The sequence below is a fragment of the Erigeron canadensis genome, chromosome 4 (assembly GCF_010389155.1).
Source record: "Erigeron canadensis isolate Cc75 chromosome 4, C_canadensis_v1, whole genome shotgun sequence".
Taxonomy (NCBI): domain Eukaryota; kingdom Viridiplantae; phylum Streptophyta; class Magnoliopsida; order Asterales; family Asteraceae; genus Erigeron; species Erigeron canadensis.
Window position 1 is genome coordinate 20543172 of NC_057764.1, and position 25809 is coordinate 20568980.

Sequence of the window (25809 nt, forward strand, 5' to 3'; positions counted from 1 at the left end):
TTAAGAGGATTATGGGTATTTTTATACGAAAAATGTTAAATTGCAGACTTTGGTTGTACTTAAAGTGAAAAAATTTTATACCTTTTGTATTAAAAATCATCTTTTGTTTTAGGGGGAAGGAATATGAGGCTGTTAGGCACCTAAGTTGGGTGAAAAACTCCTCACATACCTTTTTTTAAACCATAAAAATCATGAGGGGTCAAACATTTATTCAAAATATTAAAATATTGATATATGATGGGGTTTTCACCCAAGTTAGATGCATAACAGGTCATATACTCATTTTTCTCTTTATTTTATATGATAAATGTATAAATATTTAATATATCTAATTGTATTACATCACCGTGCGCATGCAAACTACTAGGTTTGCAGTGTTAAATATTTGAATAGTTAACAAGTTATACTATCTTTCATATTATTAAAGTATCCATCATATGTCAAAAGATAAAAAGGTAAAATGAGAACCATCAAAATGTCGAGAACTGCGAGAACTAATATTTAATAGATATGACTAGGGGTAGCAACGTAATTTAGTAAATACAATTTAGCTAATTATTTTCATGGAAATTAAGATCCTCCAGGAATAGCTCCTTTAATTAATATAGCGGTTACAAAAAAATCCACCTTTTACTGCAACATATCCATGACTAACAAACTTTTTTCAGATAAGCTAAATCCACTCGTTAGTTATGATGGTTTGAATATGCGATCTCGGGTACTTTCGAGTGTGATGCTGATATACGTACAAGGTAAATGGAAACAGATTTTAGTTTCATATTATTTATGATCCCAAGTCAAAAACTTTACTACCACTTTCTATAACACTATAATAACTCCATGTCTCCAACCAAAAAATTCCCTTAACAAAATGCATAGTGATGAAGTTGTCATGGTTTCAAGATGTGACAAAAATCTAATTTGCAATGAACACAACATAACAATTTGATAATACATTAAAGATAATCAATCTGATTAAACATTACTTTAAAATCCATCCAAAAGAATTCTTATAACCGAGTTTGCACATACAAATATAAGGTATAAAAAGACCAAACTAATGACCTTATGAAATATCTAAAAAACTGCCTAAAGTATATTTCTTCAGCATAAATCTACAAAGCTACTTTCGACATATAGATTTGAAAGTTTTGGGGTTACAGCGATAGCTACAAGACGTACTTCTGTATCATATCATCAAAAGGCCAATCAATACTCGTTGACTGTTGTCTTATAACATGCTCCCGGTTGCCTAACGATTCCATCGCCTTGTGCCTCATCAATCAGCTCAAATATTTTGTAGTTTAGACTCAATGTGTGATTCTGTTGATTATGCAACTTTTCTTCCTCTGAAAGCTGTAGTTGCAAAATAGATACTTTTAGTTATAAGAGACCAGGATCCGGCTTTGTTGAAGCTGTCAAAATAGTTAGGAATGAGTCACAAGACAGGTAATGGATGTGGCATATAATGAAAAAGCTTCCATTGAAGGTATTTTTATAATTACTTATAGACTTCTACTTTTGTGGACAAGGTTAAGAAACTCTCAGAAACATCATTATACATGTTCTCCCTAGATCCACAAGTTTTCATGGACCTGCTCCCTTGAGAATACCACCGTCTACGCTCTAGAGAATGTTAAGACAACCATGACATACGCAACTATGAATTCAAGAAAAAAACAGATGAAGATGACCCCTTTGTAACGATAAAAGCAAGATAAGGAATTGAAGCATAGATTCACGTTCAATATGACACTTTTTCATTTACATGCGGTACTGCTCAATTATTTAGCTGGAATCACACCCAAAATATTCCGGACCTCATACGCATAAATGTATTAAACATTTGTAAACGCAAAGACACAGGTACTGAAACGAATGACATAATGTGTACATCGGGAAAACACATGTTTCCCTACCCGATTATCACATTCTAAAGTGACAAACACATGTGGACATTAATAGGAACACGTATTCTAACTATTTTAATATATAAATTGATTGAAACAAACACACATGTACAATTGATCATAAATATTATCTGCTTATGAAAACACACATGTACAACTGATCAAACCTTAAAGGAATCCATTATGCAAATAGTTTAACCCCTCCACGATATCTGTTCACATTGCCACAACTCACACATCATTTTCACATGGGTACATGATTTAACAAAGCTAATCCAAATTATAACAAAACACATATTTACATTAATTAATAATAAAGGAAACGGCGAAGAACACGCATATGGAAAAGTTAAACCTAATGATATTAAAACACAAGTTCACTTTCACATTGTGGAACACAAATGTGTACACCGAACTAAACACATGTTTCCATATCCATTATTGCATACCCAAATTTTAATTATGTCGACTTTTGAATATTCATATGTTATCCGACTCACATATAAATGTGTACAACATACAACAAAAATGTGCCCCTTATCCCATCATGACATATGAACTTTGCAATCTTTGTTATGGATATGGATAGGACATGTATCCAGTAGCACAATTACGATTCGTTCAAGCATGTGTCCAGCCTATTATCATCAATTTGCTACATCTAAACAAGTTACAATAACTTTTTTTTTTTAAAAAAAACAAATAACTTGATGGACCTGTTTACTACATCTAAACATATGTGTCCAGTCCATTATCACCAATTTACTACGTTAAACACATATGTGCATATCTCAAACAATGATTTCAGCAACCATTAAATATGACATTATTAACAAAAAAACAATATAGTCACAACTAAATACATAATGTTTTAGATGTACCTTCATCAAATTCACTTGATGGACCAGTTTAATCAACCGTCGTTTCTTTGTTATTAGTAAACTAGCTAAACGGTTACAACATTCTTACCCTGCACTCTTTTTAATAGTTCCTACTGATTAAAAAACAGGAAAAATATGAAACACATAAATCGAAATTACTTATAAAAACACGTGAACTGAAACTAGGTTTAAAACCAGATGTACCAATACATGAAGCGAACAACAAATATTTTTTAGGTTAAAAAGAATACCTCTTTTACTCCTCATCATGTGACATTCTTGTACCTGGATTCGTAGTTGATAACACAAACACCATGGATTTTTTTCTTCCAAAGCCTGATTTTGTTTGATTTTAGGATTGGATTGAATCTTTAAAGAAGGTTTTAGAAATTTTCCACGGAGTGTTTAAGGGGCTGCGTTTTGGGGAGTTTTTGTTTTTAATAAATGATTTGTTTTATAAATACTTTTTTTAATACCCACTCTACCCTTTATGCACGTTCCAGCCTTTTAATTGAAAACTTATTTACACAAATGCCATTAAGTATTATTAACCATTGATTTAGATAATCCAATGGATTAGATTAGTTCTCGCAGTTCTCGACCTTTTACTAGTTCTCACAATAACTGCACTCTCTTTCTTTCTCTCTCTCTCTATATATATAGGGGAAAGATAATTTGAGACCAACTAAAAAAAGTTCAAAAAATGACCATTGATTTTCATAACTTACACACCACCATCATCTACTACGATATACAAGACTTTTTTGTAAAAACACTAAGACTTTCCAGCGAAGGGCCCACAGAAAAATCATGTGTAAGTTAACTTACACATGTGCCGGAAAATCATGTGTAAGTAACTTACACATGTGTAAGATAACTTACATATGTTTTCTGGTGGGTCCGTCGCCGGAAAGTCTTAGTGTTTTTACAAAAAAGTCTTGTATATCGTAGTAGATAATGATGGTGTACAAAAATCAATGGTCCTAGTTAGTCCTAAAATAAGAGGTGGTCTCAAAATATCTCACCCCTATATATAATTATTAAAAGAGTAGTAATCCAAGCCTTTTAAAGTCATCTTCAAAGCCAAACGTATGCTAAAAAGCTGTCATGTAGGATTTTATCTACATGGCATTTCCATATGTTTTTAACAATATTTATCTATTAAATAAATATTAAATAAAAAAACCAACGTATATTAAATAAAAAAAACAAACGTATACAAAGACATCAATATATTGCATCCAATTATTTATCATTTAATATCATATCCCGTATAAAAATAATAATATTAGATTCAAATTTTGTAGGCAAAGATAGTTACATATATTATAAATCATTAGTTTTAATTGATTCATAATGTGTATATTTGTGTTTTGAACTCTTTGATAATGAAAATGGCTCTTTATTAGGAAAACTGAGTTATTATCTTCATGTGAATTGGTTTCTAACTCTTATGCATATATCTTTATTTATGATCAAATTTGAGCTTTTTATTGATGTTCGGTTCATTGTTGTTACGGGTTATAGATGTCCGTTTCTTTCACTGGTTAGTAATTGTTTTAATAAGACATGCGTTGTGATAAAAGACACCCTTTATCAAGCACGTTGCTCGGAGGAAATATGCAGCCACAAGAGACCGTCCATCTCGCTCAAACTAATTCTTATAATGCAGGTAGGAAAGCAACACCATTAGGTTTCTAAATATGTTCAATTAAGTTTATAATCTTTTGTCAAACATTATCATGTAAAATTTTATCTAATGTGGCATTTTCATACTTTTCCTTGATTATATTTATTTTATTTATATATAAAAAATCTAACAACAAATTTTTAAAAAATTATTCAATCCGACGAATCTGTTTTGTCTATACAAATTTTAAAGTACGTAACTATGGCTGAAAAATTATAGTGTGCACGAATTCCAGTCGACCTTTAATGTATGCATGAACTAAGTAAAAATGTTTAAATCATGTAACTTTTAGTAACCGACCAATCAAAAACTTACACATGACAACTCATATGGTTGCCACGTATGCCATTTTACATAATTGTAACATTTTTTGGAAGTCCACGCATACAATAAAGGTCAACTTGAAATCGTGCACATATAACGTTTCAGCCAAAGTTAGTTACATTCTGGCGCACTTAACCCTACATTTTTTCCCTAAAAAACCTTTTTCCATGTATGTATTAAACAATTCTTTTACTTGCTGCACATCGTGCGAGTAAAATACCTAGTGTATATATATATAGGGTGACAAACAAATCAGAATGAAATTAAAATGAGAACAAATGATGACACTTAAAAACTACATTTTGATGCATTAAAAGTCCATAAAACTGACATAGTGCACAACTAATTATCATTATTTAAGTGTTTAACAACACACAGATCCGTCAAAATCGAAAAAATCACGTTTTTTGTTGGATGCATCATATTGATGAATATGCATCCAAGATGGATGCACACAAAAACGTGATTTTTTCGATTTTGACGGATCAATGTGTTGTTAAACACTTAAATAATGATAATTAGTTAAGCACTATGTTAGTTTTATGAACTTTTAATGCATCAAAATGATGTTTTAAGTGTTTTCGCCGTTCTTATTTTAAAAGTGTTCTTACCGTTCTTATTTTAAAAGTGTTTGAAATTTATATCATTTACACATGAAATATATTTACTTATTATCCGCCAATGATGACATGTGAGTTCACTAAATATGTTTTTTAGTATACCTCTTAATAGTATCATATGTTATCAATTTATAATTAGAGAGCTTTTTAAATCCTTGTTTTATGAGAATTTATCATTTCTAATACAATATATAAAAATTTTATTGTTGGGCTGCAAATTGTTAGGATCGGTCTTTCCCTATTCTAATACATTAGATCCGCATACGATATGAGCTTTTATTTTCTGGTACAAAAGACATTGTTTATTCGATAAAGATTGAAATAAAATAAAACGATTTTAGCTTTAGCTATATGATAAAGATTCTTACTTCATATATGAAGAAGTTAAAATTATCATTTCTAGCATTGGTTATTTTATCGATAAAAACAACCTGTGTATAAATTACAAAAACCTTTACTTAGACTTGTTTTCATGTTCATAATAATGATATTGGTTTGCTAGCAAGTGGCAGTCACAACTTATAATCAAGTTTTTTTAAACTGATCGAATAAAGTTATATTTTTAAATCAAACATATTGAATTGTTTTCTTAATGTTTTTTTAAAATATTTTAAAGTTGATAAAGCTATAATAATATTACAAATCAGTTTAATTTTGTGGTCAAAATAATCCCAAGTCCATAGTTTCTTTCGTGATTCTCAAGTCACACAACTCACAAGTTCCTTCTCAAAAGTCAGAAGTCATAAATTTCGTATAGAAATATCTATACTATATTATAAAGCAAATCTTTCTTTATTTACATTTTAAGTTTTAATATTTACTTTTCTAAAATGCCCATATATCAATTCTATATTTATCTAACATTCTTTCTTTCTTCTCAAATCTCAACCAATTATTTTTATTCTCTCTCCTACGTAAATCATTTCTTCCTCCAATTCATTCAAATTTTTTTATCTCAAAAACCGTACATCGATAAATTATAAAAATTATATGGGTGTTCTTAAAATTTAATGTTCTTTCACTAGAGATACCATTCGATAATTTCGACGAATTTTTAAATCCGAGGACGGAATACGTTAAGATATTTGGCTATCACACTCTATAACCTATCACCCCACCATCTCACCGCTGCAACGTGCGGTTACTTGCTCTCGTTTATAATAAAGTCGTAAAATATATAAAAGTTTTTCAAAAATTAAGGTTTAAGGTTCAAGAATATCAAACAATGGGTACTGTTTTTTCAGAACTTTCTTCTCCGTCTCCCTCCATTCCATCCCAACCACAAAACCCTGAAAGCTCCGCCGCCTCCACCACCACAGCCGCCGTCACCATGGCTGATGAAAAACCTATAAACCCAGAAACAGAATCCCCTAAAACCCTAAACCCAAATCATGAAAACCAAAACCCAAATGAAAAATCCAAAGATACACAAAACCTTGATGAGAAATCCAAAGATACACAAAACCTTGATGAGAAATCCAAAGATACACAAAACCCAGATGAGAAATCCAAAGATACACAAAACCCAGATCATAATTCGATAGATACAGATCAGAAACTTATAGATACAGATAACCCAGATCAAGAAAGTGAAAATAAAGAAGGAGAAGAAGAAGGGGAATGTGGATTTTGTTTATTTATGAAAGGTGGTGAATGTAAAGAATCATTTATAAATTGGGAAAAATGTGTTGAAGAAGGTGAAAAGAATGATGAAGATATTGTAGAGAAATGTTTTGAAGTTACTCTTGCTTTGAAAAAATGTATGGAAGCTAATGAAGATTACTATGGTATGATTTTGCAAGCCGAAAAAGATGCCGAACAACAAGTAAAGAATCAGTTAGATCAAGAGAAACAAGAAGAAAATGAGAAAGAAAAAGGTGTTGCAGAAGAAGTGAAATCAGGGGAGCAAGAACCTGAACCGAAACCGAAACATGAAAGTTAGGTACTTTTTTGAAAGAGGGATGTTTTAATATACTTAAACTTGAGATTAGTGATTTTAGAGTAATAAAGGTGATAAATTTTGCTATGATCAGTTAACGTCTAGCGTAGAGCCTTAATGATTGATTGCTTGGCTAATATTGTTTTGAAATGAATTTGATCTCCTCAAATTGAGGATGACGTTGTACCAGTAATGTTGGAATTATAATTTATATGTTTTGAATTTTGATATCATGCTTAAGAGATGTATTTTTTTATGTATGATTATCTTTTTGTTATATGGTCTGAGGCTTGATCAACAAATTTGGTACTTGATGCGTTGAGATAGCGATATGATAATGGTTTTAATTATTGTTTGGTTAATTAATATCTCAAATTGGTGAACTTTTTCAATATTGGTAGCCGGTAGGTAGGTAATAGGTACATAATCTAGTGGAGCCTTTCCAAGTATGAATTGTAGCTCTAGTTTGAATAACAAGTTACGCCCAAATGTTGAGGTGTTATGTTAGATTTTCTTTCAAGGTGGGACTGAAATCGAAGTTTTAGCTAAAGTTGGTTGTGTGTATCAATTTTGTTGTTTTTGGGACCTGAGATGTTGAACAAACAGTGAGCTGGTTATAATCCTTCGTCTCAAGGTACAGCTAGTTGTTTCTCTGCAGGGTTTCAACCACCTATATCTGAGGCAAGTGGTGATGAGGTATTATATTTTACTTTTATCGTCAAACTTGTTGAATATTCTGGTAGTTATCTAGTTCAGTCATTCGGCTACTTTTGTCTTGCCACTATCAGGTAGTTCATGGACATGGATTGCAAGAGAAAAATTTGCCTCAAGCAGGTTAGCTCTCAGGTATATAAGGGGCCATCAATTGTATATTCTTTTCTTTAACACAATCATAATTTTATTTTATATCTGATTAAACTCCACAGCATAGTGCCATAGTATAACGTTTGTAGGGCTAATAGGCTAGTTGCCTAGTAACCTAGTTATATTGTTTGTATTCTTGTACAACGTATACACAACAATGCATATATCATGGAGTAGGGCTTACCCATTGATATATGATGGACCATTTTATGTGTTCTTTCTTTCTCTTATTTCACCCTTCACTGGTCGAAATTCACCATGTGAAGTGTACATTATAACATATGCTCGTCATTTTGTTACAGATAAATATGTAACATACGTAATCTTCTGATCTGAAACAATAAACGAAGAGCCTGATAACCAATTTAGTGATATGGAAAATGGGTTTTTATGGGCATCTGATTCAGATAAATCACTTGTTAAAAATGTTGGGAATCCATAATCATGACTCTTATGTTCCATTCAGTTAAAAGCATAAGTTGTGCTTGGATATAGGGTATATGGGCAGACTGCCAGATAGCATGTGTTACCGCCTCTGTTTGGTTATGCTCTTGATGAAGGTAATAGTTGGTGGTCGGCCCATTGTTTAGTCTAGAAGTTTGTTATATGAATATAATCTAGTTATTTTAGTAAAATAATTAGCACGCTTGATGCTTAAAAGTACACTTCATGACACTTTACACATGTTTTTATTATGCCAAACTCTTTTATTTTATTTGTTTGACCTGTTATAGATAAAATAAATATAACATGAATCAGATTGATTAGTAAATAGGTCGAAGTTACGACCTCTAATTTTTAACCATTATCCAAGTACTCCCATGCTATTAAAAATGTCATGTTGATGATATGCATAATGCACCGGCCATTGCCGATCCTGTAAGAAGGGCAAGTTGTGATTCAATGCATGGTTCAGTAAAAAAGGTTTTAAATGTCTTAGACGGTGTTTGGACGTGTTGTTATACTGCTTATTACCATTCAAACTTGCAACGATTAGTGTAGGGTGTTTGGTTAAACACTTAAACTGATAATGATTATGCTTCCTGATCAACTTCTATTTTAGATAATTAAGTATTGAGTTTGTCTAATAATATTGACTATAGAGACAATGGTAAATTTACCTAGCCACATATATTTCAAAGCACATCCAAACATACCCCCAAAACAACCTTCCTTTAACATGTTAAGGATGTTTGTGTACTCAACACAATATTATTCATACATTTTAATGATGATAATGGAGGAATTACTAGTTTCCAGTATAGGTAACTTGCAATTCTCACAGGACATCCCACAATGCAAATTGTTAATAGTGTTTGCCTATCTTATTATACGCATTTTTAATGCTCTAGTTTGAGTAAGTTTTGTAATTTTGATGCAGTTACATACCAAGATACACTTTTAGCTGGCTCATCAAGCCCATGTGGTTAGTTATAAGTATGTGATGACTCTTCCTATCTGCTTGTGTCCATCATGTTTTGCCTACAGGTGGCAATATTGACCCATATACTAACGGGCAAGACAGGTTTCGGTATGTTTTATCTCAAACAGGTAAGGTGTGCTAATAAGCAAACGGGTCAAATGGTCCAATGTTTTGAAAGTCACCTACAATGTATTTTATTTAAGGCATAAAACCTCTCATCTTTTCATTAAATTTAGATTGCTTATACAATCGTGTAGTGTTCGCAATCATTTAAACACATTTCTTATGAATCTACTTTTTATTTGGACAGAAAGTGTTACGGGTTAACATAATCTGAACTGTTTTACACTTTTACCTTAAGCCTATTTTCCTTCGAATCCATAGTGCCACCTCTAGCTTCAAGGATTAAGTCTTGATACTTTTGTAAGCAGGACATTTTGAGTGGTGAATAAACAGGAACGGTGAACCTGACCGACCATTGATAGTACATTGGTTTCATTGAACAGGAATGGTGAACCTGACCGACCATTGATAGTACATGTTGGATTTCTTGGAGTTGAAAAGAGCTTAAATTTCCTCAAAGGGTATCTCTATCTCCATTCTTATATACGAGTGTTAATGTTATGCCGTCTATATTGTGTAATTTGTCGTCCAAACACCCAAGTCAGTTATCTACCAAGGGTTCATTGAAAGTTATCTTTGTCGATTTTTAAATACAGTGTCATGGAAAAGATCCCGGAAGTATGGTTAGCTTTTGTTGGTGATCGTTCACACAGGTAATTAGTTACAAAATTTTCCAAATTATAATTTTTGTAATTTATGATATCAACCTCCTAATTTAAAAAACCTAAAATTGTGGAAGCTATGAAAACAAATTTTTACGAAACTGAAACATGCTTCTATTAAACCTCATTCCCCTTGGAGTTTTATAGTGAGTTATGTTGTCAGCTACTGCTAACAATGACCACATGGAAGCTTTTATTCTTTGAAAGGGTCAAATTTTATTAAGTGAAAAATATATGTTCAGAGATACCATTTGTATCTATCAAGTGAAGTACAAACCTGCTTTGGTTTTAGAAGACCATGATCTTTTTGGTAGAGGGGAGATTTGGGGATATTTTATAAAGTGAAAAATATATGTTCGATGTAGTGTACTGATTACGTTTGTTGATATTTTTAAGGCTTGATTTGATGGCAGAGTGACGTTGGTGGTGGGATCTGATGGCGGATTTGAAAATGGCAGTGAGTGCAAGAGGTATGGTGGTGGTGATGGATTTGTTGTTGATGAAGGTTGTAAGGGTGATTAGATGCGGTAGTAGTTATGATTAACGGTTGTGGTGGCGTGTGAGATTTCCCTGCTAGGCTAGTAGGTGGTTGTGGTTGGATTCAGAAAGGTAATAGGCCGATTGCAAACGGTAAATAGGCTCATTCCAAAAGGACATTCGCTGATGAAATTAAGTCGTTTTTTTTTTTTCTTTTTGAACAATAAATTAGGCGTTTTATAGACATAATAATTTTGCTTAGACATGTTTTTTCTTATATTGTTTATATTGGCTCTTCAATAAATAATTTATATACCTAATCTATAAGGCTATTATATGAGTTAATAGGGCACGTGTTATTACTAATTTGTTTTCGGGAGATGATAAATTCACAATATTTTTTGTCATATAGAATAATCATTGCTATAGACAGTTGTATATTTTATACATTAAAATTTTTGTACTTGTTGAATCTTATGAATTTATCATCGTTTTTTTTTCCCACATAAACCAAAGATGTTGTATAAGACGTGATTATCTACCAACTTGTACCAAAATTAATTCAAAAATGTGTCTTTGATATGATGATAATGGTACTACGTGTGACGTGTTGGGCCTGGAACACCTTGACACTAAGGGGGCGTTTGGTAGAAGTGAATCAAAGAGAATGGAAATGTAATAGAGAACGAATATAGTGGGAAAGAGAATGAGTGTTTGGAAAGAGAATGGATTCCGACGTTTGGTACAAACAGAAAATGAATATACAAAAAATACAAAATTTTGAATAATAATTAAATTTAATATATATAACATCACTAAACCAAAAAAAAAAAACAAATCCATTCTCATCAGTTCTCTACATTTTATAGAGAATTGAGGGAATGAAATCGATTCCCATTTCTCGATTCTCTTTTTCATTCTCCATTGCAACCAAACATGAGAAGTTTTTCTCATTCCCTTTCCATGGAATGGAAAAGGGAGAAAGGGAATGGGAAAGATTTCCCTTGTTTGTTTACGAAGAAGAAAGGGAATGAGAAAGGAAAATCAATTCCATTTTCTCCATTCTCTACAATTACCTGACCAACTACCTAATACTACGCAGGCTCATCGAACAACGCTTTTTAGCTTTCTTCAAGATTTGGCCCGAACTGTTCGGCAGATTCCCACGCGTTACGCACTCATTCTCTATAAATTGTAGAGAACGAGTGAATGGAAAAAAATTTTTTTTTTTTTTTGAAAATGTTATATGTAATAAATATATTGTTATTTAAAATTTTATTTTATATATATATATATATATTCATTCTCGGTGGTACCAAACAACGGAATCCATTCTCTTTCCAAATACTCATTCTCTTTCTCACGATTTCCATTCTCTATTACATTTTCATTCTCTATGATTCTCTCCTACCAAACACCCCTTAACACTCTATTCTTGAGTTAATTTTTACATGGAAAGAAAAGGAAAAGATAGATAAACTAAGGTTTTTGGTATTCTTGAGATTTTTGACCAAAAGAAAAGAACGGAAAAGAAAAAGAAATTTAAGAGATTTTGGCTTAAAATCTTTCCGCCCAAATTGGCCAGAAAGAGACTGAAACCAACCTACTACATAAGCTAATTACCATCCTACCCTTCTACCAAACATATTCCACTCATATAAAAAAGGGGTATCATTGTAAAATTGTACTTTTATATTCTTTCCTTTCTTTTGTTTGAAACTCAAGAATGCAAATAGCTCTATCATTTCTTTTCATTTCTTGTATTTATTATTAACTCAAGAATAACTTTTACTTTTTTTTTTCTTTTTTTTTCATCTCTTTTCTTATCCTATCATTTATTTCCTTTGCAATAATAACTCGAGAATGCTGTGTAAAAGCTTTGCAAGAATCCAAAACAAAACCTAAAGAAAAACTCAAACAAGACGCGATGTGTTAAAATTCGAGCAATGATAGTATCTGGGACTATGAAATACCACATAATAATAAATAAATATAATAAAATAAAATAAATAGAGATATGTTGAATAATACTTTCGGTTTTTATATAAACAGAGTAAATAATACTTATCGAGCCGAGAAATTCTAAAGATACAAATAAATATTTACAAACTAACTTGTCAATTGATATTGACCAATTAAAATAATTTCTTTTTTTTTTCATGCTTCTTTTTCAATGTTTTATTGGTCATACATTAATTTGTAAGTTTTTTTTTGTAATTTGTTAGTAATTCTAAAAAAAAAACTTATCTATAGTTAATAACAAAGAATTCAAAAATAAAATAACCCGACCCGATTAAATTTCATACGAGACATAGGCCGGATGGTATTAACCCGACCCGGATCGATGAAAACCCGCGAACGCCGCTGCCATCAATCGGCAAAGGTATATATATAGGAAAAGGGTTTATTTTTTTCGCACAAATGAAATCATATTCAGACGATCAAAAATCATTGCTTACAATAATAATATTTTTCTTTGATTCAGTTTTCTCAATTTCACTATAATATTCTTTATTATTGTTTTTCTTTTCTTTTCCTTTCATTATGGATGCTATTAAGAAATTCTTTGCTGGTTTATCATCATCATCATCATCTCCATCATCATCATCATCATCATCTCCATCATCATCATCTCCATCAGCAGCAGCAGCAGCAGCAGCATCGTCAGCATCATCATCATCATCATCATCATCATCATCATCATCATCATCATCATCATCATCCATCATCATCATCATCATCATCATCATCATCTCCATCTCCATCATCATCATCAGTAGCAGCAGCAGCAGCATCATCAGATTACTCATCTTTTGAAGAGAATGTATGATTCTTTATTCTTTTTGTGTGATTCTTTATTCTTTTTGTTTATATATATATATATATAACTGTTGATAATCTATATTAATTATGTTTCTTTTATTCTTTCTCTTTATATATAATATATATAAATAAATGCAATTTTTTAAAAGATGATTTCTTTTTAAAGATTTTGATTACCAGATTTGCAGGGGTATATAAATTATGTTTCATGTTTCATTAAATATGTATAATAATGAAAAGAATCATATATATAGATATTGGATATGTATTTCGAGTCAACAGGTTCTTTTTAAAGAAAAATACAGCCCATGATTTTCTTACTCAAAATCTTTAAGTGATTATTGTTAAAACTCGAACATAATAATTTTCTTATGATACAATGAGAGAATCAATGTTCAAGTTTGTACATTCTGAGGACATTGGTTCTATATATATATTTTGACGACGTTCCTTGTCAATTCTTTAGGTTTTCGGAATGATAGGTGTCATTTCTGAGGATTGTGGCAGTCAGTTCGTTGGAACTCTTGTAAGTGTGTTGGTTGGTTTGATTCCCGTTGCTAAGAAGAGAAGTCGTATAGCTGTTGATCAAGGGAAAAGAATGCTCTTTTCGCCTTTCCTTGATAAAAAGGTCGTGGGTACTCATAGACCATCTCCATGTATTGCCTCAGGTAGGTTTATCTAATTGTTCAATACATGACAAATTCATTTTTACAGTTATAAAAGTCCTACAATGCTTTGTTTTGCATGTTTACAGCTCGAGGCGATGCATCAGGTGGTGTTCAATCTGGCTTTCTCTGCCCTACTCTTATTCAGGATAGAAAGTTGATTGGCTGTGAACAGATAACTCTCATTCAGGAGGTTAGCAAGTCGGTTGTGTTCAAGAAACTACATGCCACTTCAAAATTCTTTTCCGGTTCATCATCATCATCATCCTTATCGTCGTCGTCGTCTGATGATTCTTCCTATCATTATCTTCGACAGCATGTACGATCTTTTACTCCTTTTGGTTATGTATATACACTATAGACAATATATATATTATCTGTACAAAAAGTTCTATTTCCATACGTCATATCTCACTTTGTGTATATTTCAGGATGTTTGTTCTACGCTTTCTAGCACAATTCACTGTGTGCTTGATGGGATGATCATGAAACCAATTCAAAATGCAGATACAAATGAGCTTGAGGAAATGACCACAACAGCCGTCGGTTGTCATGGAGCTGCTTACAATCTTGAGAGTAAAGATGTGGTCGAGAAAGGAAGTCAAATTTCGTTTCTGAGCAAGGAGGTAGGTTTATTTAATAGTACAATACATGACAATTTTTACTCCTTTTGCTTATATTCCTTTTGCTTATATACATTATAGGCAGTATATATCTGAAAAATTATGGTGTATCTAGTATTTTTGATATAAAATTTTGTAATAATGGTATACCGGTGTTGGCAACATTAGCCTCTGCCATATCACCCAAGACCAGCTTTACCGTCACTGATCTTGCACTAGGTGGCTTCACTTTTTATCTGCGAGTGATAAAGAACAGTTTGTTTGAATTGTACACTGGTGTTTCCTTTTTTAGTTTAAAGCTTACAACCGGAACACTGATCTTCACTTTTTCTTTGTGTCTCTTTTTTTGTTGAGATATCGTTTTTTATTCACACAGGCCACAAAAAGGGTTTTTTAATTTTTGATAGTTTACAATCAGGTAGTATTGGTGTTTTGTATGTATGGTTGTTAGGTTTTGTATTCACGGTGCCTGGGTTTTTATAAGCTTTGGTGGTAAGCAATGGTGTTAAGTGAAGTTTAGTTTGTTTGAATGAGAGGTCAGAGAAGGAGAGAGTGTGTTAGAGGATAAATGATTAAACTTTGTTTCTTTTTCTTTGTTGGTGGTTCATGACAGCCTTTTTATAACAAATATATGTGATATTTAATTTTTTAGCAGAGAGTAAAAGTAGATTTAACTTCGTGTTATTAACTTGTTAAAGTTGCATGATGGAGACCATTCGATGGCAGTCTGTGGTTGAGTGATGAAATGCACTTGCAGTGTGAGGTTGTGTGCTAATTGGGGCAGGTGATCGTAAAGCAGATCATGGGTGATATGGCATAGGCTGGTGTCTTCAATAGTTATACCACTTTTACAGAATTTTTTTAACAAAAGTATTGAAAACACCATAACCTTTGAAATATATATATTATCTGCACAAAAGTTCTATTTCCATAACTCATATCTCACTTTGTGTATATTTCAGGATGTTTGTTCTACGCTTGCTAGCACAATTCACTGCGTGCTTGATGGGATGATCATGAATCCAATTCCAAATGAAGATACTAACGAGCTTGAGGAAATGACCACAACAGCATCCGGTTGTCATGCAGCTGCTAACAATTTTGGGGGTACAGATGTTGTCGAGAAAGAAAGTCAAATTTTGTTTTTCAGCAAGGGGTACGTATCTCAGATGATTTCTCTTTATGAGAGTAAACGATCAAATATCGTTTCTGAGAAAGAAAGTCAAAAATCTTTCTTCAGCAAAGGGCAGAATTATTCGATAAGTACGGACCCTCTATTTGAAAGTGAACAATCCAATCTCGTTTTTGAGAGCAATAGTAAGCCGGGGCCTATTGAAAGTGAGAGTGAGAATTCAACAAGTATTGGCTTGAGTTGTATACAAGATAAAAAGGTCGTGGGTATTCATAGAGCGTTGCCGTATATTGCCCCAGGTAGGTTTATTTAATAGTACCATACATGACAATTTTATATGTACAGTTTTAAAACTCTTGTAATGCTTTCTTTTGCATATTTATAGCTCCAGGAGATGCATCAGGTATTGTTCAATCAGGGTTTCTCCAACCTACTCTTACTCAGGATGGGAAGTTGATTGGGTGTGAGAATCAACAGGTCAGTTTTGTTACTTCGTTTTGAGTTATTCGTTACATGTACAGTTTGTTGTCTCTAAGCTATACTTCATGTGTATGTACACAGGGTAAAGATAAGCAATTAACTTCTGTCATGGAGCGTACAAGGAAATTGCATGAAGTTGACTTGACTAGGAAACAAGAAATAAATGCCGTGAACATTCATAGCATTGTTCCTAAGGGTGGCAAGCCGATTGAGTCTCAGAAACACAAGGTATATTTTTCAATCTTTCCATTCATAGAATATTGTATGTTCATTGTGTTGTTTCTCAGCTAGATTTTTTTTGTATGGTTACAGGGACAGAAAAAACAATTAAATTCTGTTATGGAGTGTAGAACCGTAACTGGATTGGTGCGGAAACAGCATAAACAAGTAGTGGGTACCCAAAGAACCATTACCGGTGCTGTCCCAGGTAAGTCACTGAATTGGGCAGTAGAGGATAATATGATTGCAAAAGTGTTGATATTTATGTATTATTATTATTTTGTATATATGCAGCTCAAGGTCATATACCAGTTGTTCGATCTGGGTGTACACGACCAACTCTCATTCAGAAAGATAGCAGGTCGATTGGGTCTGAGAAACTCCAGGTCAGCTCAGTTTATTTTAAGTCAATGTGTGTGTGTGTGTGTGCGCGCTATGTGACATCACTAAGCTAGACCAATGTGAATAATTACAGGGATCAGAAAAACTATTAAGTTCTGTTGCACAGAGTAAAAAGAAGCCAGGGATCATCGACTCAAGCAAGAAAAATCATATAAACGTTGTGAATACGCGTAAAGGTTTGGTTGGTGAGAGGTCTCTTCAGTCAGTATCCAAAAGAAAACCAGGAAACATCGACCCAAGCAGGAAGAAGGTGATGAAGGTTGTGAGTACGCGTAAAGATTTGGTTGATGAGAGGTTTTTTCAGTCGGTATCCAAAAAGAATCAAGAAAACATTGACCCAAGCAGAAAAAATGATATAAAGGTTGTGGGTACGCTTAAAGATTTTGTTGATGAGAGGTCTCTTCAGTGTGTTTCCAAACACAAGAATGCTAAAACTGTTTCTCGAGTACCATCTTATAAAGGTCGCATAATCAGCTCTACTTCTGAGCTCAAACCTCGGTGGAATTTCTAGATTAAGACGGTAACCTTGAGCTACAAGCAAAGCCACACTTTCGATACGACCAGGGACGTTTCAGTACATTTTTTTTATTTTTTATATTAAATAGATATTACTTGCTACTTGCTAGGAACTTACTTTTGTTCTTGTGTATGCAGGTTATGAAGACTGCACACAACTCATCCAGTTATCTCTCGTTTTTAATCGTGAGGCCAGCTTTAAATATAGGTAAGCAGCTGCGAGGGTAAAGGTATGCCAAAATCTAAAAGACCATTAAACACTGACTGCATTGTTTTAAATGCATAAATTATGATGGTAAAGGTATGTCAAAAGTCAAAACAGACTTCCACCCACCATGAGACCCCCCCCCCCCCCCCCCCCCCCCTTCCTTCCAAAACTCCCACCCATCATAAAACCCCCGTCCCCCTTCACTCCCACCCACCCCATCCCCCCCAAAAAAATAAAATAAAAAATAACTCAACACATTTTATCCACTTTGCACTGATTTTTTTTTACAGATCTGAGCCCTCATTGTTTTTATCTTGATGGATTGGCCCTGTTCAGTTTCGACCCAGGTCTGTAGTAAGTTGATTTATGCTACTTCGCTGTATTAATTTCTAGGCTCACTCTGCTGTTAAAAAACATAGGTATAGGCTCATGCGAATTTTCCTCATGCCATTTGGGTCTCTTATAAGGTTTATTGGTTCCGTTTTCACTTGTGTATCAAGTATGGGTCTAGGTTGGCCCGATGGCCAGATACTTTGTTTTATTGAGCACAAGGTAATGTAGATTTGGTTGAGTGGTAGTTTGTTTTATTTGCTGGTGCGTAGATTCAAAGTTTCCAATCTTTTATTGCCTGTTAGTACTGTTGGCAAGTCCCATTATATGTTACATGAGGGTCTCGCCCATTAAATCGACGTTCGTCGAACTGGTTGGATGTAGCTCCAACTTTATATACCTTATAGCTATTCTTAGACACGGTTAGGTTCACATAGGGTCACATATGAGTCTTGCCTTATGTATCTAGGCTCACAGGTCCCAACATTCTGACAGGTTAGATCAGCAGAGTGAAAACATACTCATTTACCATAAAGTCAGGTGTTTAGAGCAACTGTTAAGGCTTTGGAAACTGTGAATTTTTTTCTTATGCATGAGTTCCTGTCAGCTTAATAAGGAAAGTGTATTCACATCTGTGGATTAAGCTCTATATTTGCCCAAAATCTTGAACTGGTTCACTGCTTGGTTATGGGTTTGACCAACCTGGAAATGCACCCGATGTATTCAACTTCTTGGGGCGCAATTAATAACATAGCTTGAGCTAAATGACCATTAGTAGAATAACTTCGTAAGTATTTGTGTTTTCGTAAATGAGTTGATAGATTAGTTTTTTGCTTGTTATTGTTGGTTTCAATTTGATTCATTTTGGTATGTAGTCATGTTATGTGGTGGTTATGTGTTTTATTTGAAGTTAGTTTATGAAAACACATAAATGTGATAACATAATTTTTAGTTTGTAGAATCATTTAATTAGACTAGGTTTGTTTGAGATATCTTTTATTAATTGTGATTTCCATCAAATCGTTATCCGTCCTGTTAAGATTCGTGTTTACGATGGACCAAATTCTTGGTTTAACTTCGTGGAACCATGGAATATATTAGTTTAAGTTATTGCGTGTCAAGGCTGTTAAAAGCATCATTATATTTCATCCATGTAGTCATTACATTACACCTTGAGTTAAATGTGCACGTAATGTCTCTTTTTAGACTTGTTTTTGTCAAGCATGCGTTTCAGATACTTATTATCTTCTCTTTCAGTACTTGTTTCTCATGTTTTCATGTCATGCATGACTTTAGTGGTAAGAGGGACTGCTACCCCATGTGTAAAAGTTTGTAGAATCTGTTATTAGAGGCTTCTTGGAGTTTATAGACTCATTCTATATTTTACAACTCATCAAATTTATTCTACTTTTTCCGTTTTACTTGATGTTATATGCTTTCTTGATTTGGTGAGTGTGGGCTATAATTGTTTATGTTAGATTTTTCTATTTGAGTGTCTCTTATAGCTTTTATGGTTGTTTTTATACTAGGATTATACATACATATATATGTTCCCCAACCCATGTACGTGAGTTTGGATAACCGCTTACTAGGCTAGTTTAAGTTGATAGATTCGTCTTTGGTTGTGAAGCTTGATTTATTTATCAATCTGGTTACAATATGTGTTTTCATTTTTGACCCCCACTTTGTGGAACAATCTTTAGTTTTTTAATAACATGGCTTGAGCTAAATGACCATTAGTAGAATAACTTAGTAAGCATTTGTGTTTTTGTAAAAGAGTTGATAGATTAGTTTTTTACTTCTTATTGTTGGTTTCAATTTGATGCATTTTGGTTTGTAGTCTTGTTACGTGGTTGTTATGTGTTTGATTTGAACTAAGTTTGTAGGAACACATAAATGGGCTAACATAATTTTTAGCTTGTAGAATCTTTTGATTAGACAGGGTTTTAGTGATTTCCATCGAATCTTTATCTGTCTGGTTAAGATTCGTGTTTACGATGGACCAAATTCTTGTTTTAACTTGTAGACCTATTGTATAGTTTTGGTTGATAGACTATGCTTTGTATTTTCAATAGACTAGTAATTGTTGTTCTTGATATTATTTCTTTTTACATATCCAAACACATAGACACGTATCATAGATTTAACTTGTAAATCTATTGAATATTTTTAGTTCATATATGGTAATCTATGTGTTCAATTATGAGTTGATGGACTAATTTTTGCTTCTGATTCTGATTCTTTTTTTTTTTCCTGTGGGAATTTTGTTTTCCCTTCATAATGCATAGTGGTATATTTTCATAGATACAGATCTACTAAATAGTTTCGGTTGATAGACTTTCGTAGTCTGTATGTTCATATGTTTGTTGATAGTCTTAATTGTTATTCTTTGTTCTCATTATATTTTTTAACTTTTTGGAATTTTGTTTTCCCATCGTAATGCATAGTGGTATATTTTCATGTTATTTACTAATGCTTAGCAAATGTTTTATTTTATAATTATTTAGTTCTGCTTATTTGAACACATATAACATGTATATGGCTTCGTGGAACCATTAAATATATTAGGTTAAGTTATTGCTTGTCAAGGCTGGTAAAAGCTTCATTATATTTCATGCATGTAGTCATTACATTACACCTTGAGTTAAACGTGCACGTAATGTCTTCCGTTTATAAAATCTGCCATAGCAACTTACTCGATCACTTCTTCGACAACCAACAATTTCCAACAATTTTGCTCTCTGAATCATAGTTACAGAATTCGCTCAGAAACCTTCGAATTTCGTATTGGTACAAAACGTACCGAACGCAATACGAAAACGTTCCAAACGATGCGGGTACGTCGAACCGAGTCGATAGGGTACTGTGAACCGAGTTGGCAGGGTACGACGAACTGAGTCCAGTTCCAATCGTCGAATTCCGTCTTGAAATCGCTGAATTCAATTCGTATTCTTTGATTACAGTTCGTTTTTGAACAGGAAAAACATGTCCCGTGACTTCCAAAGCTCCAAATCTCCAAAAGACGTTCCATTTTCCAAGATTTTAAGTTTTTAACTATAACAACTTACTTTAGCTTTAAAAACAAAACCAATTTACTTAATAAGAATCTTTTTAACAAACAAAGATCTTCATATTTATTACAAAATCACAAAAACTTAGGCACTAAACGGCTATATATATCATACTAACTTACTAACCTTTGCACTGAAATTGTAGCATTCCAATCTTCTACTATTAGATTTTAGTTGGTGTTTTTGGTTGGTGTTTGATTTCTATTGTATTTCCTAATGTTATGTTCTATCTTTTTATTGAGAACTTTTGTTTACCTGTGGTTTTAAATTTTGGTACACTCACCGAATTCATAATACAACGTACCATTCGTACCGCTTCATACCGAAATGAGTATACCCCCTACGTACCGAATTCGTCACAAAGGGCGAATTGCGTACCCGTATTGCTTACCCGTACCGAAGCGTACCGCGTTTTATGTGACTATGCTCTGAATTAATAATCATCCTTGGTTAATTAACCACATATATACCCTTAGACTTGATTTTGTCAAGCATGTGTCTCCTCTTAGACTTGTTTTTGTTAAGCATGTGTTTCATATGCTTTTAATCTTCTCTTTCAGTACTTTTGAATACATGTTTTCAAGTCATGCATGACTTTAGTAGTAAGAGGGACTGCTACCCCATGTGTAAAAGTTTGCAGAATTGGTTAATAGATGCTTCTTGGAGTTTATAGGCTGGTTCTGGCCTTTACAACTCATTAAATTTATTCTACTTTCCTCGTTTTACTTGATGTTATATGCTTTCATGATTAGGTGTGTGCAGGCCATAATTGTTTGTTAGTCTATTTTGTATCTTGTCTGGTTCCTGTTTTGGATATGCCACCTTCATATATTAAACTTTGTGAGCCACTGAATAGTGCACTTTGAGTTGATTTATATGTTTCTTTATATTTTTGCTTGTGACGCCCATTAAAGTTTTCTACTTATCCGTGTTTTCATATCCATGAGTCAGCGTGCAATTATTTGTTCTCACTGTAATTTCCCTTGCCATATGGTGATGCATTGCTTATGTGTTGTATTCTAACCTTGGATTATATTTGACTTTGTAAAATCATTGAAAATTGGTTTTAGTTGGTAGACCCAGTTTTCCTTGTGAAGTTCATTTATTTATATGTTTTGTTTGTTAAGGATATTTGTTTTCTGATGTGGCATGACAAATCAGTTTTTGCTTGTCGTTATCTTGGTTTGACTATATTTTTCTTAGCATGCTCTCATGTTACCAAGCCTTGCGTGGTTTCTATTCTTTACTTTAGGCTTGGACTTACGTAGATTTAGATGCACTCCAATATATTCAACTTTGTTGAGCCGTTAATAGAATAACATAGTAAACACTTAGCATCCGTGATTTCATAAATGAGTTGGTAGACAATCGCCCAATCTGATTCCTTTTGATTTATTCTTCTCCCATATATGTAGTTACTATATATGTATTGTTCTAACTAAAATTATAAAATTCGGTTGTTTATATATTACTTATTTTACATGTTTTCACTTATCTGATTGTATAAATGCATCGGTAGAAATGTTGAACTATTTGAGTTAATATTTAGACCCACTTTGGTTGTAAAGGTCATCATTTATTTTCTTAGTTTGGTGATGAATCTATATGTGTTCATTTATGAGTTCATAGAACAATTTTTGCTGCTTATTATTTGTTCAGGCAGAGGTTCATATGATACGTGTTTTCATGTTATTTATCTTATTAAGTAATATGTAGCTTATGTGTTCTACTTGTACTTGTTTCATCATAGAAGCTGCTGAGTTAATAAATGAACTTGTGTCAAGTATGAGAAATAGCCGTTTATAGGTAATTCTAACCTCTGGTCCTTTTACTTTATATTTCTCAGTTAATGTGCATGATGCGCATCATAAAATAATCTGTCATCACAATGTTTCTTGTAGTAATTATACTATTTCCTTACAGCTATATATATTACTTGGTTACCCCCATGTCATCCTTAGCAATTCTTTGTTTACTGATAATCTTTACATGGTAGAAGGGTATTCCAGGGCTACATTTATATGTAGGTTAGAGGTAGCAAAATGGGCCAGCCGGTGTTACTATATAACTATGTGGTCATTTATGAGTTTATAGAAAAAGAGAAAAATGAGAAAAAGAAAAAGAATCAACAACACAACACCAGTACACCACCTACTTATGAAAAAGGTGAGTGGCAGAAAAATGGACTTTAATGTCCATGCGTTGATCGATTCATGCCCAAAGACTCTTATTCAGGGAAGTTTATATCGTTTCTTTTCTTTCTATTTTTTTTTATTAGATTTTTTTCTTTTATTAGATATGTATAAATATCTACAATACAAATCTAAACTTTTCCAATAAAGCAAAGTAGAAGGTTTTATGCATCTAATGACTTTAAACCCCCAATTTAGTTGATCAATCCATTTCTGTAGTTGATGATAAATCCATTTAGAGATAGACAATAGCCCAACTCCACCGATATATATATATATATATATATAAGTGGGTTGAAATTACCAATTTAGTCAGATGACCAATTTATGCTAGAGTGTTTCAAATAAATGCGAGAATCCTCTGACAGCTAAATTCTATTTCCTGCATCTATATTGGTGTCTTAAATAGTTAATCAGTCTTTTATCTTAATCCATTTAGAGATAATTAATAGCCCAACTTGACCAATTTAGAGGGTCGAAATTGCCATTTCTATCCGGAACTAGACTAATTCTTGATGTATAAATCCGTCTGAAACTTATGCCCAACTGTTTCGCAATTTAATTGTGAGTAACAACTCTGACCGCTAATTTGTATTTCCAGAATCTGTATTGGTGTCTCAATAACTCCAAGATTCAACATTTTCATGTATTCCTGCAAGATTTATGTATTAGAGTGACACTGACTTTTACTCGACATTTTTGATCAAGGACAGGTACTTGTATCAGATTCAAGTTTAACCATTGCAGAAGAGCAGAAATTCGTAATTTGTGAGATATGCCCCGACCAAGTATGTATATAGTCATTTTGATGGCTGCAAGTTTACTTGGCTTCTCCTTGTTGTGTTTTCCCATTTATATACCTGCTAAGATTAGAATCAGTTACAAGTTGTAGTTTACTATCAAAGGTGGATTATTATTTAGGTTATGTTCACCACAATAGATGCTGGCTGAACATTGTATTGTTAGGGTAGCAGCCGGAGGCATGACTTTAACCTTATTATATGAAAATGTGGATCAGTTCGGGTTATGATTATCAATAATGGTCTAATTGGTAAATTTAGAAATCCAGCTACAATGGAAATGTGTCAAATGTTTTAAAAGTGACGTCTTAATAATCTTTTTGAAAAAAATAACTGTTTTGACCAAAAATGTTGCCAGGTCAACCCAAACGACCTATCTGTTTTTAGTCATTTAGATGTTACCCACCCTTGTCTCCTTCAAATATCAACCATGTTTCTTTTCATGATAAACCTACACATTCCCTGATTTTCTTACAAATGACTATTATGATTCGAATCTGGATTATCGCTCTCTTCGCCCCACCCCATCAGATACACATACCTGGTTCCCTTTTAAAATTTTGGCCCACAGTCAGAGGTGCCACGCAAGATAAGGAATGTGGATAGTTATTTAAAAAAAATTGGAAAATTGGTATGGTGCTTATAGGGAACTTCTTACATACTAGTGCATATATTCTGCCGCAGGTACTCATAGTTGGGAAGGGGGTTTGAAGAAAGAGGCGAGGATCCGTGAAGTAGCTGATGATGTTTTGGATGAAGGTGAAGAGGAAGAAGCTGACGTTGACTAATGCTTCAGTAGTACTATTTACTTGTTTAGTTAGCTGTCAGATTATTTTGAAGTATTTATGTCGTGTTTTAGTGGATGGTTAGTGGTCTCCGGTCTATGGACCATGTCTACTAGTATTAAGTGGCTTATTTAGGCTTTTTTTATTTATTTATTTATTTATTTTTTCTAAAGTTTATCTAAAGACTTCGTTGTAGCCTATTTTTATGGAATGAAAGAATTAAATCTGTAGAATTTGATCACTTGCTTTTGTTCAAACATTTTTTTTTCCAATAAATTTGGTATTAGAGCAATCTGGGTATTTGAACAAAAGTCACTCCTGAAGTGGTTTCTGACGAGAACAGCACGTGCCCTAAAAGCACCACCTGCTGTTGTATCTATAGCTATTACTTTGCTTGGGGATGACCACTACAGTTGCTGCCCACATGATAATCTATTTGCAATGTGCGCTGTAGTACTTGTTCAAAGTTGAGCTATCTATTTTGTTTACCTTATGATTCGAAGAGTTTTGTTTTTCTATGTATTTAACATCTAATGCATGGATTGTAACGGAGCAAGAACAGCCCATCGGAAGTTAATTCAATTAAGAGAATTCTTGCTAAACCAACCAATTGGCAAGTGTTCCTGTCTTATGTGCTATTGAACAATAAG

General features: G+C 33.1%; 2 protein-coding genes and 1 long non-coding RNA gene across 5 annotated transcripts; all 3 read left to right on the forward strand.

Annotated features, from left to right (window-relative positions):
* Nucleotides 1-6638: 6638 nt before the first annotated feature.
* LOC122597894 (acidic repeat-containing protein-like) lies at nucleotides 6639-7553 on the forward strand. Of its 2 annotated transcripts, XM_043770478.1 has the most exons (2): nucleotides 6639-6849; nucleotides 6880-7553. In XM_043770478.1, exons 1-2 carry the CDS (start codon nucleotides 6651-6653, stop codon nucleotides 7365-7367), a joined length of 687 nt encoding a protein of 228 aa, XP_043626413.1. In that variant the 5' UTR covers nucleotides 6639-6650; the 3' UTR covers nucleotides 7368-7553. The 2 variants fall into 2 exon arrangements, with proteins under 2 accessions (XP_043626413.1, XP_043626412.1); XM_043770477.1 differs by having other exon boundaries at nucleotides 6639-7553.
* A 491-nt stretch (nucleotides 7554-8044) lies between these two features.
* On the forward strand, nucleotides 8045-11258 carry LOC122598302. 2 transcript variants are annotated; one of them, XR_006323580.1, is made up of 6 exons: nucleotides 8045-8060; nucleotides 8153-8210; nucleotides 9610-9779; nucleotides 10158-10235; nucleotides 10371-10427; nucleotides 10833-11258. It is a non-coding gene; the product is annotated as an uncharacterized LOC122598302 (long non-coding RNA). The 2 variants fall into 2 exon arrangements; XR_006323579.1 differs by lacking the exons at nucleotides 8045-8060; nucleotides 8153-8210; nucleotides 9610-9779 and having other exon boundaries at nucleotides 9809-10235.
* A 2459-nt stretch (nucleotides 11259-13717) lies between these two features.
* Nucleotides 13718-25400, forward strand: LOC122596550. The gene is made up of 12 exons (XM_043769155.1): nucleotides 13718-13737; nucleotides 14203-14404; nucleotides 14491-14720; nucleotides 14833-15027; nucleotides 15987-16455; nucleotides 16542-16633; nucleotides 16718-16864; nucleotides 16949-17063; nucleotides 17150-17241; nucleotides 17331-17981; nucleotides 24288-24362; nucleotides 25059-25400. Exons 2-10 carry the CDS (start codon nucleotides 14212-14214, stop codon nucleotides 17766-17768), a joined length of 1971 nt encoding a protein of 656 aa, XP_043625090.1. The 5' UTR covers nucleotides 13718-13737; nucleotides 14203-14211; the 3' UTR covers nucleotides 17769-17981; nucleotides 24288-24362; nucleotides 25059-25400.
* Nucleotides 25401-25809: the final 409 nt, after the last annotated feature.

What these genes read in the sequence shown, in the direction of transcription:
- LOC122596550 (XM_043769155.1), top strand. Translation starts at nt 14,212, where the DNA reads ATGATAGGTGTCATTTCTGAGGATTGTGGCAGTCAGTTCGTTGGAACT. An exon ending in TTGGGTGTGAGAATCAACAG is followed by an intron (nt 16,634 to 16,717) that starts GTCAGTTTTGTT and finishes GTATGTACACAG; the next exon opens with GGTAAAGATAAGCAATTAAC. An exon ending in TTGGGTCTGAGAAACTCCAG is followed by an intron (nt 17,242 to 17,330) that starts GTCAGCTCAGTT and finishes GAATAATTACAG; the next exon opens with GGATCAGAAAAACTATTAAG.
- LOC122597894 (XM_043770477.1), top strand. Translation starts at nt 6,651, where the DNA reads ATGGGTACTGTTTTTTCAGAACTTTCTTCTCCGTCTCCCTCCATTCCA.